This window comes from Nelumbo lutea, chromosome 6 (genome assembly GCF_056320005.1).
Source record: "Nelumbo lutea isolate HS-2025 chromosome 6, American lotus-T2T, whole genome shotgun sequence".
Classification (NCBI taxonomy): Eukaryota; Viridiplantae; Streptophyta; class Magnoliopsida; order Proteales; family Nelumbonaceae; genus Nelumbo; species Nelumbo lutea.
In genome coordinates, this window is record NC_142689.1 from 68,964,743 (window position 1) to 68,981,477 (window position 16,735).

General features: G+C 40.6%; 1 protein-coding gene across 5 annotated transcripts in view; it reads left to right on the forward strand.

Annotated features, from left to right (window-relative positions):
- The first annotated feature begins 2,459 nt into the window (after nucleotides 1–2,459).
- Nucleotides 2,460–16,735, forward strand: part of LOC148849489 (MATE efflux family protein) — a 53,077-nt gene continuing 38,801 nt past the window's right edge. For 3 of the 5 annotated variants that reach the window (XR_016100711.1, XM_088949542.1, XM_088949539.1), the window contains exons 1-6: nucleotides 2,460–2,671; nucleotides 2,999–3,397; nucleotides 5,416–5,558; nucleotides 5,976–6,119; nucleotides 6,259–6,434; nucleotides 6,696–6,831. Coding sequence is in view for 4 of the 5 variants with exons in the window: in XM_088949542.1 (XP_088805668.1) it covers nucleotides 3,054–3,397; nucleotides 5,416–5,558; nucleotides 5,976–6,119; nucleotides 6,259–6,434; nucleotides 6,696–6,831 (943 nt within the window). In the remaining variant the exon portion in view is untranslated. The remainder of the gene's footprint in view (nucleotides 2,672–2,998; nucleotides 3,398–5,415; nucleotides 5,559–5,975; nucleotides 6,120–6,258; nucleotides 6,435–6,695; nucleotides 6,832–16,735) is intronic. The other 2 variants (XM_088949541.1, XM_088949543.1) reach the window with 2 other exon arrangements.

Below are 16,735 nucleotides of genomic sequence, written 5' to 3' on the forward strand. Positions count from 1 at the left end.
TAGCTCTCCACTTCCATCATGTTATTTTCGAAGGGGATGCTCTATTGGTGATAAACTCCATGTATTTGTTTTGAAAAGCCTGTAGGTTGAATCATCTCATTGCATCTTTCAATAGTATAGGTAGTAGAAAATCAGGTGGGGTAGACCAAGTCTTTGGCCTAGACAAAAAATAAGCCATTTTCGCAATTGAATGAGTCACACAATTACCCGTACAATAAACAAATGAAATAGAAAAAGGAGAGAACATTCGCAAAAGACTTTTTCGACTATCAAGTGGTGAATGCGCCAAGAAACCACTAACACTATGGCACATCAAACAGCACATTGCTGATTGCAAGGCTAGAAAAGCCCATGATAACATCCCCCATTGTTCAATGTGGTTTACCAAACGTTAGGGAAACCAAATGGTGCATATGTTGCCTAGATAAGCCCTTAACATCTCGTCTTTCTGTACCAGGTCTATAGTTGTTGATTTTTTGTGGTATTCGGTTTTCCATGATTGTTCATTGAACATTATAAATTACTGAATAGCCTGTTTTTGGAGTAAAAAACGACAAATATGGATATTTATAAGCCTATAATATAGTATATTGACAAAACAAGATTCATGAAACCGATCTAATTGGGATAAGGCATAGACAATTGAGACATCCATGCAGAATATCCCTCACTCATCCAAACCACGATTGCATATGGGCAGACTCATTCAAATCTTTTTGGAACATAAGATTTGGAGTTCAAATAAGCCACCACAAAATTGCCCCTTCCACAACGTCCCACAGCACATTTCCGTCGTGGGACGTTGTGGGGCGCAAATCTGAACTGTTGTTATACCTTGCGTTAACTCGAGTTGACAAACACGATGGCTGGAGGGCAACATGTGTAACCAATGATAACGTCCCACGTGGTTATGAATTACAAAGGCACGTAACCGTTCAATCTCTAACGGTGGGGCTCGTGTGTTTTTTATGAATTATGAGTTTTATGACTGGCATGGGTTCTGCGAGTTAGGATTTCCTGCACTCGGTTTCCTTTGTGCAGGGGTGCACTCCCAATCAAATTGGGACACGTCTTAAACGGTCCTTTAAATCTGTTAGTTTAGCTATTTAATACTTAAAAAAAAATAAAAGGAAAAGTGAAAACTTTAACGGTACGACTATATTCCATCGCAAATTTTAATATCGTCTGTAAAACCCTAATCTCCTTTTCTTTGTTTAACATAGAATGAAGAAGAAAAAAATCGGAACTCCAAATAGAGAACTATACGCTCTACTTTACATATCTCCTGAAACATGGGATGAAGAAATTAGAAAAGTTTATTATCGATGGGCACAAATTTATAACTTCATAAATGCCAACTTCCATAGGTGAAGACATTGGTTTAGAAAACTCTCAAGAAATTTGGGAAGCATATGAAATCTTGACTGATGAGTACAAGGAAAACTGTTGCAAACCAAGCCGCTTCTAACCTGGTGCATTAACAAACGATTGCAGACCAAATAAGGGTGGAAGTCATTTGCAAGTAATTGTTTCAGGTGCTCATCATTTCTTCTTCACTTGATTACTCTGCTTTTTTTAAAACACCTGCAACTCATTTTGAATTGGATTCAATAATGGCTTCCTTTTTATAGAGTAATTAACGTTTATTAATTCTGCTCTTAAACTTATCCCAACTTCAAGACTTCCGAATCTTTACCTCAATCAATTAGATATAATATACACTAAAGTCATCGAAACAACAAGATTTTCCAATTTGTTGCTTATGTTCTCGTTTGCAGAATAAAAGACAGTGAACCTTGACTTAGAGAAAGCAAGTTTAATATAGAGGAGCTATTGCTAGCAGTTTGATATAAACATTCCAACACTAAAATTTTTTCCCCTGCAATCGTTGTTAATGGCATCCACCCTACGGAAGGGTTTGGTCTGTAACAGTGTTCTGTATCTTTAATCTTTACCGTCTCTCAAGCTTAGCGGCGGTCAAAGTATTTATTTTACTCTTTTTTTTTATTTTTTAGTTTTTAATTTGAAAAAAAAAAGATGCAAACGGTCCGTCTAAATGAGTTACACATATGATCTAAGGACTTGTCCCAATTGATTGCACCCCACTACACATGTAACCAAATGCAGGAAATCCGAACTCGGCTTCTGCACCCGTTTTCAACAGCCAATAAGTCCCCAGCTAATACGATCTCGTCTGTCACGGTGTCACGTTTGATGTTGTCAATTGCCGCCTGTATTATAGCGTTGATAGTCGTTAGTTAGCATCAGAATTCTGAGATCACATTGGCGCCACACAGCACATCTAAACCGTGCATTGGGATCATCTACCGTGACAAGTACGAAGGTTTTTCAAATGCACGCTCAAATGTATATGTGGGGCGCAGATGTGACTTCAATTCAGAGGACCAACCGGCCTTCCCGGTTCAACAAATTACCCAAGGAATGTAGAAGCTTTCACTGTGTCAGAATGTTCGGAATCTCATGTTTCTGTCTGACAGGAGCAGATGCCATTTGTCTTTTTTTTTTTTATTTGATCGGAAATGCTTTCTAATAGTAATATAGCCCTAACTTCGTTTTCTTCCTGGTTCGTTCTCACGTTTAAATTTTTCATGGAGCTTGTGAGGGTTTTCTCCGAAGTTCGTTTTTGAAACAATTAAAACCCAGGTAAAAGGTATTTAATTCTTCTTCCATTCTTTCCTCTATAGAGCTGAAAGTGTATCCAATTTCTTCCAAGTTTTCGTTTCGAAATCTCTCGATTTCAACTCTCTAAACTTTTGTAATATCGTCTTCCACCTTTTTGTTTCGAACAGTCTTTTGTCGGGGCTTTTGTATGCAAGTTCTCTGCTAATTTGCATTCTGGGTTCTGTCTCTCTTTCTGTATCACTGCGAATTGCAGAATTTCGGGGGGGGGGGGGGGGCTTCTGGTTTTCGTTTTATTGAAGGACTTTAGACTATATTAACAGATATCAGATTTTACATGTTCTTTTAATGTTGGCAGTGTTTGCCCTGAAAACGACTCCTGGACTTGAAGCAATAAATAGCATCTCCTTATAATGACGGTTACCCATCTGGTCGGTGTGTACTCTAATGGATTGGCAACTACAAGATATGGAAAGAGATCAGTAAAGAATACAAGGATACTTGTTCCTGAAAGCTCAAATGAAATTAATAATTGCCTCACGAAGATTGATAAGAGGGAAATAAGCTCTTCCGATGTCTTCAAGCATTTACGACTTTCCTCGGACCATGGCGTCTTGTTCTCTTCGGTCGTTAGCCCTTGCAGGAAGCGCATTTTTCCTGTGGTCAGAAATCAGTATAGTCCAGATTGTGGTGCAGATGATTACAATGTGGAGGAGAGATTCAATACAAAGAAAGGGCGTACTGTGAGCAATTGGAGGTAAGGGAATTGCGCCAGACCAAACCGGTTAATCTTCACATTACATTGTTTTAACATGTTAATTAGCATTGCTACTTTCTTTCTAACCTTCTTCCTTTATTTTCTGTCTCTCATATCATTGTGGAAGAGGCTATATTATTATCAACATGATCCAACATGCTATTTTGGAGCCATGGCGCCACTTGCAATTTCTCAGGGGCCACGTCTTAAAAAGTTGCATTACACAATTTGCTGCACCTTAAAAAGTAATTTTCAATATATAAATACTCCACTCAACTATAACCCCAACTATTTGGGGTCATCTACATGAATCTTGTTGACTTATCTTGATATTGTGCTCTATTAAGATCCATGTTTTCTGTCAAATTATAAGTCCTTAAATCAATTTTTACCACCTCAGACCATATTTTCTTTGGTCTGGTTCTTTTACGCTGTCTTTGGTTTGAAGGAAAAGGTAGAGAAAGGTATGGAAACCCATACAAGGTTTGTGCAGGTTTTCCTATCTTTCCCTTTCTTTTCCTACCTTTTCCTTCAAACCAAACATAGCCTTAGAACCTTCTATTTGCATCAAGTTGCTCCTCACTGGTGCAGTCCCTCATCTTGTCACCAATTGGAGCTACTCCTAAGTCATCTCAACTATTCTTGTGACCCATCCATTTTCCATCCCGCCACCTCATCTCAGCTATGCTCATTTTTTGAATATGTTTTTCTTTTTCTTTTGTTTTTTTTTTATTGCCCAACACTCTGTAGTCTGTTTCATATAGCAATGTTGGTCTTATAACTGTCTTATAGAATTTTCCTTTTAGGCTCATTGGTATATTGCCAGTGACACAGCACAGAGGATGCACTTCCTAACTTCAACAACCCTGTTCTAATTCTATTGGGCAACATTCTTTATATTCTCTTTCATTATGGATGATCGAAGGTACTGAAAGTGGTTAGTTTCATTTACTAAGACAGTCTTGAAACTTTTTGATTCTAAAGCATTTCTCCATTATTCTACCGTTGCATTCAGCCCATCCTTAGTTTTATCAATTGACACTATGTTATCAACAAACAACATAAACCATAGGAACTCCTGTTGTAAATGTTTGGTTTTCTATCATCTTCAGAAAATGTCCGAACAGTTCAATCCACCAGTAATTCCTTTCCATTTAATTTACATAAAATAATCTTCAAGTTTGGGTGATCATCTTGAGTTTTAGGTATCAAAACTTGGTTTTGGAATAATTTATTTTCTTCTCCTAAAAGAACCACAGTAATTCCTTTCCATTCAATTTACATAAAATAATCTTCAAGTTTGGGTGATCATCTTGAGTTTTAGGTATCAAAACTTGGTTTTGGAATAATTTATTTTCTTCTCCTAAAAGAACTACAGGTAGTCTGCCTAAAAGAATATTTAAGCCCTTGTCTTTAAAATGCAACTAGCTTCACAAACAAAGAATGATAGTGCAATAATTTGTTCACTGGGAAGAAAAGGCTATCTCCCATAAATTTCTAACAAGCTTCACAATCGAAGAACAATAGTGCAATAAATCGTTCACTTGGAGAAAATGGTTATCTTCCATAAATTCCCAAGTATTTTAGAGGAGGCACCAGTGGCCAGTTGGAGAATCAGCACATGGAGAAACTTCAAAATGTAAATCCTAAATATGTCAGGCCTCTCCCCCCTATTTTATATACTAAACCAAACCTGGATCCCATCATTCATGTTTGATCAGGTCCTATGAGACCACTTTAAGATACCAAATTTATTTCAACTTCCATTGCCAGCCCTAATTGGTATTAATTGAAAAAGGTATAGAGAAATAATGGGTTTGCAATATGGACAAACTCTTTGGCTTATCTTTATGCTTCATGCTGCCTGCTAACATGCTAACCTGATAGCTCTTCTTTCTATTGTCCAATGCTTTCTATGTTCTCTGTGAAGTTTTGATGCCATTAAGAAATAGTCTTCCCTGTGACTTAGATTATAATTCTTACATATTAGTTGCAAATTCCTTTTATTTGGTTGTCAGTGAGTTGTCGGGGGCAGCTAGCGGGCAATCACATTCTCAAAATGTCAAAAGTGAGCTCATTTTTCTTACTTTACCAGCACTAGCTGGACAAGCAATTGATCCTTTGGCACAACTGATGGAGACAGCTTATATTGGTAGATTAGGTAACTGTTCAAAACTCTCTACTTTATCATATGAATCAGATGTTTAAAAGGGGTTAACCACTATGAAACCTGAACTAAGTGTCTAGGCCTCAATCTTAATTCAAAATATCTACTCATATGGGCTCTATTATGTATTTGTTGGTTTCGCTGTTGGTCTGTTGCAGAACTTCTTTGCTTTCAATATTTGGTGTATGTATTGTTTCATATGTTTGGACATTAAGTCCTTATCATTAGATTTTTTTTTAATGTTCTTTGGATGTCATGCCTGATCAAATCTCTGAAAAATTAGATCTGTTTTGTATATTCATATGATTTTTCTAATTTTTGTTTTCTTTGTATTTAAAATTCAGTCACCAGTCTAAAAAATGTCATTGGCACCATTACTTGGAAAAGTCTCATTTTTATTTGACTGTGTAGGTTCTGTGGAGTTAGCTTCTGCTGGTGTTTCCATATCAATCTTTAACATTATATCGAAGTTATTCAATATTCCCCTCCTTAGTGTTGCAACTTCATTTGTGGCTGAAGATATCTCAAAAAGTACAAACAAGAGATCTCCCACAGGTAGTTTGTTAGATGGTTTGAGGACTTGGAAGTTAATTTTTGAACATGCATTTATCATTGATTTCATTGCATATATAGCAAAATTATTTCCTTTCAGCAGTTTCACTTTATATCTGTAATTAGGTTGATTGGTCCACAGATGGGGATTGTGAGGAAGAAAATCATGACAATAAGCAACACAATGAAAAGGATGAAAGAAAGCAACTTCAATCTGTCTCTACTGCCTTACTTTTGGCATTTGGAATTGGTGTCATTGAGGCTATAGCCTTGTCTTTGGGATCTGGAGCGCTCCTCAACATTATGGGTATATCAACTGTAAGTTAAAACATATTTTAAGTTAAATAATATTTAACATATTCCATCATTTATAAAAAAATTGACATATTCCATCATCTACCTGAGCATGTTTGTACTGCGATTACAATGGCATCTAGTGTTCTCTGATACAAAGTTATTTTCCAATATGTTCTTTTCACAAATCTCAGTTTTCTGTGTCATGTCATTTCATTTTTCATGTACATCATTTTCTATTTACAGGGGAGGACTGTTTCCTAAAATTCCTTTTTTTTTGAACAGGCTTCACCCATGCGTGTTTCAGCACAGAAATTTCTCTCACTGAGAGCCTTTGGTGCTCCTGCAGTTGTGATTTCTCTGGCTCTTCAAGGCATCTTCCGTGGATTTAAAGATACCAAGACCCCTGTTCTGTGTTTAGGTAATTTTTTAATTGCCTTTAGAAAATTATTAACAGAACAAGGACTTGAGAAGATTTTCTGAGTTCTGATTATCTTCTCACGGTATTATCATATTGCTCATACTATTTTGTATCAGGCAAATCTTTACACCTGAATATGCATAACCTTTGGCTGAAGTTTATGTTTGATTACTATTGATATTCGTTCCAGTAGGTCCTTCTTGTTGTTTGCAATGAATACTAATTCGGTATACACTATGCAATTAATAATATATTACATATTTTTTATAAGTAAAAGTTACATATTTATGCATAACTTTCTGGAAGTACTGTCTACAGATAAAAGAAGGTACATGTTGATGGTTGTTTACACTTCTAAGGGATGGTGAATGCTCTATACTTAAGGTTAGGGGTTCTACCTTCTATCTCTCAAAACTAAGGAATGTTCCTAGCCGGGAGGCAAATGATTGGCCTCATTTTGATAGTCAATGAATGTGTTGAGAAGAACAAGAAGAAAGTTTTGGGTTTGTAAGATTGATCTGGAGAAAGCTTGTGACTTTGGAGACTGGTTCTTTCTAGACTTGGCCCTGCTCAAATGAGGGTTTAGTAGTAGGTGGGGGAGATGGATTTATAGTTGCATCCAAGGATTAAAGTATTGGTATCGGGCATCAAATCAGACAATTTGGATATGGATATGCTTGGAAAACGTGTACAAATTCCATAACTACATTAGTAATACTAAATTTAAAGTCAAATAGCCACAAATAATGTATAAATACATAGAAATGTATATTATATTACAATTAATATAACAGGATTCATGGATATCACTCAATTTTATTGATAATATGTCAATCAAGAGTCCAAAATGCAAAACATATGCACCTATTATATTTTAGGGCAAATTTCTTAAACAACCCCTAAGGTTTAGGAAATTGACTAACTATACTCCTACTGTTTCAGTACTGTCTTAAAGTACCCCTACTGTTTTTGACAATTGTCGTATATCTCCCTTCTTGATAAGTCTCCGCCACAGACCGTTTACACGTGACTTCAGGTGCATAGTTGCCAAGGCGACTAGGCGATTTTTAGAAGTCGCCTCGCCCAACGCCAAGTGTTTTTTGTATTAGATGCTCACACATATACACAATATCATTTTTTGAATGCCTTTATATATTGTATCATTTTATTGATTGGTTTTATTTTATTAGTATACATCCTGCTGTATGTTACAACTATTTTTATAAAGATAAATCATTTTTTACTAAAGCTACGAAAGTTTATTTTGGTTTGCATTCTGAACTGAGACTGAGAAGAGAAACCAAAGACTTAGTCCAAGTCATCCAAGACCTCCCGGTAAGTTTCTTCTTCTCCTTCTGCTTCTTAAACAGTCCAATTGTTCTGTGGCCCTTTTTTTTCTTACTTTTTTGGGATGAGCCTCTTCAACCTCCTCCTCCCTCCTCCTTCAAATCAACTTGGTACTCCAGTATTTTATTTTCTATTTTTTTTAAAAGAATTTTTTGAAACGAAACAGGGGTTCTTCTTCTTCTGCGCCCCAACTTTCTAAACCTTTCTTGTATTGTTTTGCACTATTTTTTTAATAATGCTTTTTTTTTGGACGAAACAGGGGTCTGTCCCTTTATTTTTCTCTCTTTTTTGTGCAGCATTCTCCCTTTTCGTTGCCTGAAACAGGGCCTTTGCCACCTTAAAGACAGTTCAAGTCTCTTACTCCTATTTTTCTTTTTTGCTCCATGTCCTCTAACTACTATGTTTTTTTTTTTTTCTTTTTTAAAAAATATTTTTGGGAACAAAACAGGGGCTCTGCTCCCTTATTTTTCTCTCTTTTTTTTTGCTACATTCCTCCTTTTTTCTTGGCTCGAAACAGGTATGATGTATATGATGGAATTTTATGTTTTATTTGAATGAATTTATTGCTAATAACCAGTATATGGTATGTTAGTCAGTACAAAAAACTAAAATAGTAGCTTAAGAAGGGTTATGGATCTTTATTTTATACTTTCAAATTCCATCACCTAGGCGCCCGTTTAGGCGCCTTGACAACTACGTTCAGGTGTTTGATTTAATATTAAATTATACCAGAAATACCCTTTTTGGCAAAGATCACCGTCTTCTCTACTCAAAGCAACGATGACGGCTAACCTTCCATCCTCCTCTCTGACTTCTCTCTCTCTCTCTTTCTAGTTTTCTAAGTTTCTGATGTGCCATGGCCCACTTCCTATTCTCTCCTCTTCTCATATAGCCCTTTATCTTTTTGATTGATTTCATGGGCCGAAGTCAAGTGGCACCACCTTATTGCCACTAACGCCACGTTGGTATTGTTTCCTTACCTCCAAGCTCCATCTCTACCATGAAATAAGCATCTCTTGCTTGCTCCGCTTGTCCTCTTCTCTCTCTCTCCCACTCCCATCCACACGTTTGGGATGAATGTGGGGAGCAGGAGGAGGACCCTCTTCATCTCCGACATTACCAGCCACTGCCGGAGGCACAAAGGAACGAGGCCATTATTGGTTATGGCGGTGGTGGTGGCTAAGGATAAATTTGGGAGGATTCTGTTGTCGGATGTGGTTGTGAAGCAAGAGGAGGGTCTACTTTGGAAGGAAGTGGCATTCCCATGGCCACAATAGGGGTAGTGTTGGCAATGCATGTTCTGTGCTTATTTATGCCTTTTACTTTCAATTGGGGGGAAGAATACACTGCTCATCAAAGACGAATATAATTGGACTTACCTGAGGATATATCGGCTTGAGATTGGATGTTGCAACAAGAGTGTGTTTCTGGGTCAGATCACCTTTCTAGAACATCGAAGACGAGACTAGCTTGTGATGAAGATACCAGTGAGATAACAACTTTCGATCGTAGATTTTGAGTTCGAATGGTGGAGCTGGGTGCGTTTTGACTTGAAAAGATGAAGAAGAGAGATGGGAAATCTTAGACAAACTTCGATCTCGGTTTATTCTTCCTCGGATAACAACCACTTCAGAATAATTCCACTAGGAGGTTGACGAAGGTAAGACAAGCTTCTTATTGCAAGGATAACCACTTAGGTGATGACTACGATGACTCTACCCTGTTTGATCGGTGGAAACGACGATGAGTAGGATTGATGAATGACCAAAGGGAAGGTTAAATGATGAAAGAGTGCGAGAGGGCAGAGAATGAGAGAAATAGTAGGCAAGAGGGAGAATGAAAGAGAGGATAGAGAAAAAGGAGAGAGGAGAGGAAGAACGACATTACTGCCACTAGTTCAGTTGTGATAGAGGGGGCAACAACTGTGGGAAGGAGTAGAAAATGAAAAAAAAAAAAGGAATAATAAAAGAAAGAGGGGAGAGAGAGAGGAAGGCAGAGAAAAGAGAAAATGAGAGAGAGGAGAGATTGGGGAGGAAGGAGCTGCGACCCAAGCTGCTGCTGCAATGAGTTGTAAAATGACGAAATAGAGGAGGGGAGACAAGAAGAAGAAGGATGAGGGGAGAGAGAGAGATTTTAGCTTCATTAAATCCCTCTTCATATGGAAGATCCACCATATGTTTTTATTTTTTTATTTTTATTTTTATTTTTTCTGTGCCAAAATGCGCTAGGGGTTTCAACGCATATTTCTTTTCCTATTTTTGTTTGGAAATTTTTAATTTCCAACTGGGATTTTGGGTCATTTAGCACCTTAATTATCTGCTTTTCTTTTATCTCTGTTTGTAGTTTAGAGATAAACTTGACTTTACCCTTCATGCTTTCTTTTAGGGTGTTTATTGTAGTGATTTTTGGTTTTTGACAAAATTTATAGGTGATTGTTATTTCTCCTATGGTAGTAGTGATCCCTGTAGAATCTATTTGGCAGGGAAGGATTGATAGCAAGAAAGGTGTTCCCAAAATTATTTCTTGCTTTTGGTGTTTAATCATAAGGAAGGTAGATTTTAAGCAGGTACCCTGATTACAAATATGAGCTGTAGGGATTTTATATTTTATTTCTAATTTTCTTCCATCAACGGCATTCACCTGTTGAGATGTTTTCTCAAAATATTTGGAAGTGATAATCCCTTCTCTAGTGCAATTTATATCTGTGCTCGAATCTATTAATGCGATAACAGAGAAATTAAAATCTTTTATCCTAGTGGTGACTTTTGAGTACCAGTTTTGATAGTTGACTTATTCAATAGAGTATATGAACTCTTCATCTTCAACAAATTTTGTGGGTTCTAATTTTGAAGATTTTTCAGATTGTTTTGCCTAGGATTTATCAGATTCTAGTTGATCAACCCTGCCTTTTAGGGTTCTAATTTCCCTTTTGAGCTCATTGACCTCGTGCTTGAGATCATTCAAGGTAGGAGGTCGAGAAGTTCCTGCTTGAGCTTTTTTCATAATCTCACTATATGAAATTATATTCTTGGCTTCAAATGGCTTTTTAGCCTTTTCCTTATTTTCCTTCTTTATTTTGGAGGGCCAACAGTAGATGCTTTTTTCTTAATTCCTCATGTAAAGAAACTGGGCCGAGTCATGCAAAGGTATAACAACTTCCCAAGCAGTCTCTGAAACACTCCCTTATCAGACATTGGTGCACCATTTGTGGTAGAAAGCTTATGATTAGGATCAATGGGAGTGGAGATGGGTTTAGCTCCAAGTTTACCAGTGTCAACAAGAAGATCAAAAACATATTTGCACTGAAATATGAATATACCATCCTTAGATCGAGCAACTTCAATGCCCAAGAAATACCGAAGATCTCCCAAATCTTTAATTTCAAATTAAGAGTGGAGAAATGCTTTTAGTTTACTGGCCTCTTCAATGTCATTACGTGTGACCACAATATCATCAACATAAACAATCAAGAAGGTCACCAGAGAGTCATTTCTCTTCAAGAACAGTGTATGATCAGACTTTGTTTGAATGTAGCCAAAGGAGACAAGAGCGGCCTGAAATCTCTCAAACCAAGCCCGAGGAGATTGTTTGAGACCATAAAGGGATTTGTGTAGTTTACACACCCTGCCTTTCATTTCTTTCCCATACATTCCCCCTTAGAGCGGGTTTAGTTCCTCTTTCTTTTTTCTTGTTCCTGTACACTCCAAAATCAAGAGAGTGTATGGAGAGATAGGTTCTTTATAGTATAGAGAATCACTTGCCTAGTTGGTAGAAGGATTTGGAGAGTTTAGTTCTAGCCAGATTTTGCCAAGAAGTGATGTTGTCTTGCTGCTGCCTGAAACCCTAGCCGACTAGAGATTTTCGAGTTACCAGGAAAGGTGAAGCTTGGGTGTGGCGCTCTGTGCTTGGAAGGTGTCTTGTGACTACTAAAGGAGGGCGGTTCAGGTTTGGAAGTGTTTGGGCTACTCTGGTAGGTGTGGCAGTGTCTTCTCTCTCCCGTTCATCTGCTGGACGTAGCAAAACCCTAGCTTTTCAAGCACCCAAGTTCTGGTTTGACTTCAAGTAAGTTCACATAGTCAAAATTTTCTGTTCTTTCATTTCCGTTTGATTAATGGAGACATATGGAAGTGAGTTCAAGCAGGTGCCAACTTCTGGACCTGTTCCAGTAGATTTCGTTTTGACGGGTGTTACCACAATTAAACTAGATGGGACGAACTATCTTGCTTGGGCACAGTCTATAAAAATCTATGTTTGTAGTAGAGGAAAACTCGGGTATCTCACAGGTAGCAAGGTGAAACCCGAAGAGACAGACCCTGAATTTGAAAGATGGATGCAGTACTCCACCCAACGCCGTGGCTGGTCTCCCACAAAATAGCGGAGGTACATCTCTATTGTTCGGTTTACCACCTCCGTTTGGCCATCAGTCTGCGGATGGTAGGCGGAGGAGAAGGCTAGGGTTGGTACCTGCAGTCAAAATAGCCCCTTCTAGAAGGCGCTAGTAAAAACCGGGTCCCTGTCACTGACGATGGATTCGAGTAGCCCATGCAGTCAGAAAATATGGGTGAAGAAGGCGTGAGCGACTGAGACTGTGCTTTATGGGTGAGATAAGGGAAGGAAATGAGCATACTTGGAAAAACGGTCCACCACCACGAATAAGACCGATTTCCCACCAACCTTGGGTAGGCCCTCAATGAAATCCATGGAAACATCGGCCCAGATCTGAGTTGGGAGTGAAAGTGGTTAGAGAAGGCCTGTTGGGTGCAAGTTTTCCAACTTTTGTTGTTGGCACATAAAGCAACTCTAAATGAAGTCCTGCACAGAAACCCTCATGCCCTGCCAGTAGAAATCGGCGTGGATGCGGTGCAATGTTTTCTGGAGACCTTCATGCATGGAGTTGTGTATGCTGGAGATGACGAAGGGGATTAAGGGACAGCCGGCTGGAAGATATACCTGTCCCTTGTAGAGTGCTAACCGTCGTGCATGGACCAGTTTGGGTTGGTCGTGCCGAACTGTATCTTCTGGACCAGATCATTCCACTCTAGTGATTGTGGCAGTGTGTTCCGGATGTCTTCCAACAAGGTGGATCGAGGCTAGGAGATCGCATGGAGGAGCATACTGTCTTCTTTTGCTCGGCGAGACAAGGCATCTGTTGCACGGTTCAAGGTTCCCGCCTTGTAGTCTACCCGAAAATCGAAACCTAGTAGTTTGCTGATCCAATGCTGTTGCGGCGAGGTGGTAAGCCGTTGTTCCAACAAATATTTGAGGTTGTAGTGGTCCGTCTTGACGACAAAGGACCTCCCCCATAAGTATGGCCTCCAGTGTTGTACTGCCTTAGCCAGCCCAATCAATTCCCATTCGTAGGCGGGTAATTTAAGGTGGTGGTCAACCAGTTTGCGGCTGAAGAAGGCGACCGGATGTCCTTGCTGTTGTAGTATGGCGCCGATGCTGGTGCCGGATGCATCACATTCGACTATGAACTCGAGCTCAAAGTTTGACAGTTGTAGAACCGGAGTGGAGGTGAGGGGTTCTCTTAAACTTGCAAAGGTTGCATCGGCTGTATGATCCCAGTGGAAGGCATTCTTCTTGAGCAAATTGGTTAGTGGTGCCACCAAGAGTCCGTAATTTTGTACGAACTTGTAGTAGTAACCCGTCAACCCTAGGAATCCGCGGAGAGCTTTGGCGGATTGCAGCCTGGGCCATTCCTTGATCGCCTGAATCTTGGACTCATCCACAGTGACCCCTTGCCCGCTGATCACATGTCCTAAGTAAAGGACCCGGCATTCCCCAAAGGAGCATTTGGATCGCTTAAGGAAGAGTTGGTGTTGTCGTGGGAGTTCAAAAACGATCCGTAGATGCTACACATGTTCTACCCACGACTTGCTAGACTAGGATGTCGTCGAAGAATACCAAGACAAATATGCGGAGGTGGGAGTGGAACACCTCGTTCATCAGGGACTGGAACGTGGAAGGAGCGTTGCTGAGGCCGAATGGCATAACTAGGAATTCAAAATGGCCATGGTGTGTTCTGAAGGCCGTTTTCTCTATATCTTTGGGAGTCATCCGGACCTGGAAGTAACCTGACCGGAGGTCTAATTTTGAGAAGTATTGGGCGCCATGGAGTTCGTCCAGCAACTCATCTACGATGGGGATAGGAAATTTATCCTTGACCGTCCTGTTGTTAAGCTCTTTGTAGTCCACACAAAACCTCCAAGTCTCGTCCTGCTTGGGTACCAACAGAACCGGAGAGGAAAAAGGGGAGCAGTTGGGACGGATGATCCCTTGCTGTAACATATCTGCACACTGCCTCTCTATTTCATCCTTTTGTCAGTGTGGGTAGCGGTAGGGTCGAACGACGACAGGATTCGATCCGGCTATCAGAGGGATCCGATGATCGCAGGCTCTGGAAGGTGGAAGCCCCTTGGGTTCTTGAAATATTGCCGAAAAATTCGTGAGGAGCCTTTCCATATCTGTGGTGCGCAAGTTCTCTCCTTGAAGTGTATTCAACTGCGTCTTTGTTCTTATCCTGGCCCCTGCCATGTAACCGGTTTATGTCATTGTCAGGGCGCTGAAATCCCATAGGATTGGCCCTAGTGTGATCAGCCATTTGACTCCCAGGACAATGTCGAATTCGTCCAAGGAGAGTACGAATAAATCAGCAAGGAAAGATTATGATCCAACCTGAATCTTGGTGTCCTTAAAGATTCCTGGGTTGTGAACTCTTTCCCCATTTGCCACGGCTACCTGTAGCTACGACCTGATTTCCATCGATAGTTCTAACTGGTGGGCAGCCTGTTCACTGACAAAGTTGTGGGTGCTGTCGAAGCCTACGAGAATGCGCATTGGTTTCCCTGCTACCAGCGCCCTTAGTTGCATGGTTTGTGAGGTTTTGATCCCCGTGATTGCATGGAGGGAGATCTCGGGGTCTGATGCTGCAGGTTCCTCCTTGTCCTCTTCGGGTTCATCTACTAGAAGACAGAATAGCTTCTTGCACCTGTGCCCGGAGTACAGATCGTCGCAGTTGAAACACTGCCCTCTTGCGCGTCGTTCTGCCATCTCGGCTCGGGATAGTCGTCTAATAGGGGGTGTTGTCTTGCTACTCCCTATACTTGATGCCGATCTGGAAGGATTACCAGTAGGAAGCCTCGGTTCTCTGCTGGCGATTGAAGAAGGAGGCACTCCTGCTGCCTTCAAAGGAGCCCAGGTCATTGTTGGTCGACCTACACTGAGGGTTCCGTGGGTGAGCTGCAGTTTCCGTTCGAAGGCGCGTGCGAGGTTCATTGTTGTGACCAAGTTGGGAGGGTGTTGCATCTCCATGTCCACTCTTAGGGGTTCTACTAGCCCCGCAGTGAACATATCGACTTGCTGATTTGCGCGAACCAAGGTTGCTCTGGCGAGAAGGGTTTGGAATTGGCGTTGGTATTCAACCACGGTTCCAGTTTGCTTGAGGTTGATTAACTCGCCCAGCGGGTTGCTTGTCAACAAGGGTCCAAACCTGAGGAGGCAATAGGATTTAAATTGCCCCCAACTGAGCCCGGGTTCTTCCTGCTTTAGACGGTAGAACCAGAGTTGTGCCTCTTCCGATAGGTGGAAGGCGGCCAGACTGACCCTGTCTTTGTCATCAGTGCACTGATTACGGAAGAACTGTTCGCAGCAATACAACCATCCTAATGGGTCTCCGGTGCCGTTGTAAGACGGAAATTCCAGTCGGCTATACTTGGGAATAACTGCGGCTATCGACGCAGCGATCTGCTATTCGCTGGACGTCTTTGCCCAGTTCGGACGGCGACTGTTGGTGGTGGCGGTTCCGTCAGAACTTCTTTCTTTGTTGGAGAGGAATGCTTCCAGCAGGCGTCGCAGTTCCCGGACATCATCCTTGACTTCACGAACCGCCATGCTGGTCTCTGCGAGCCTATGTTCCAGTTCATGGACCCTGGATGACAGCGGCTCCTGTTCCCCCATGACGGTAGGCTCTGATACCAGAATGTTATAGGCCTGAGCGTAGGATCTCGTCACGGGTCGGTCCACGGGGAGAACCTCTTGCTTCCTCTTGCGCCTTCCCTTGCATGCAGACCCTATTGTGGCAACCGAATGGGTGATTTGTCCAAGAGACCACCCGAACTCTCCTCACTCTTCTCTTAACTGCAAAACTGAATGCTTTATTCCCAAATCATAGCTCCTTAAATAGGAGATTACAAGAGGAGACTCCTTATTCCATTCGACTAAGCTAGGACAATCCAACTTCAAATCAAACTCCTACTTCTAGCAGATTTCTAACAGAACTTAGCTCCTATCTCTAATAGATAAGTAAGAATAGAACTGGAATAAGTAAACTATTGGCGAGCAGATGAGCTGACGTGGCAAGATAAGCTGTTGTGTGGGCCCCCCTCACTGCTGCTGTCGGTGGCAGTATGTCCTTCCCACGAATTCATCCATAACATACTTAGTCCAAATAATTAAACAAGTTGGATTAGAACTGTGTAACGATCTACATCCAAAGAAGCAAATTAAGAAAGAAAAGGCTGACTCTAAAAGAGAGGAGATTTCTGTTACCAGTTTG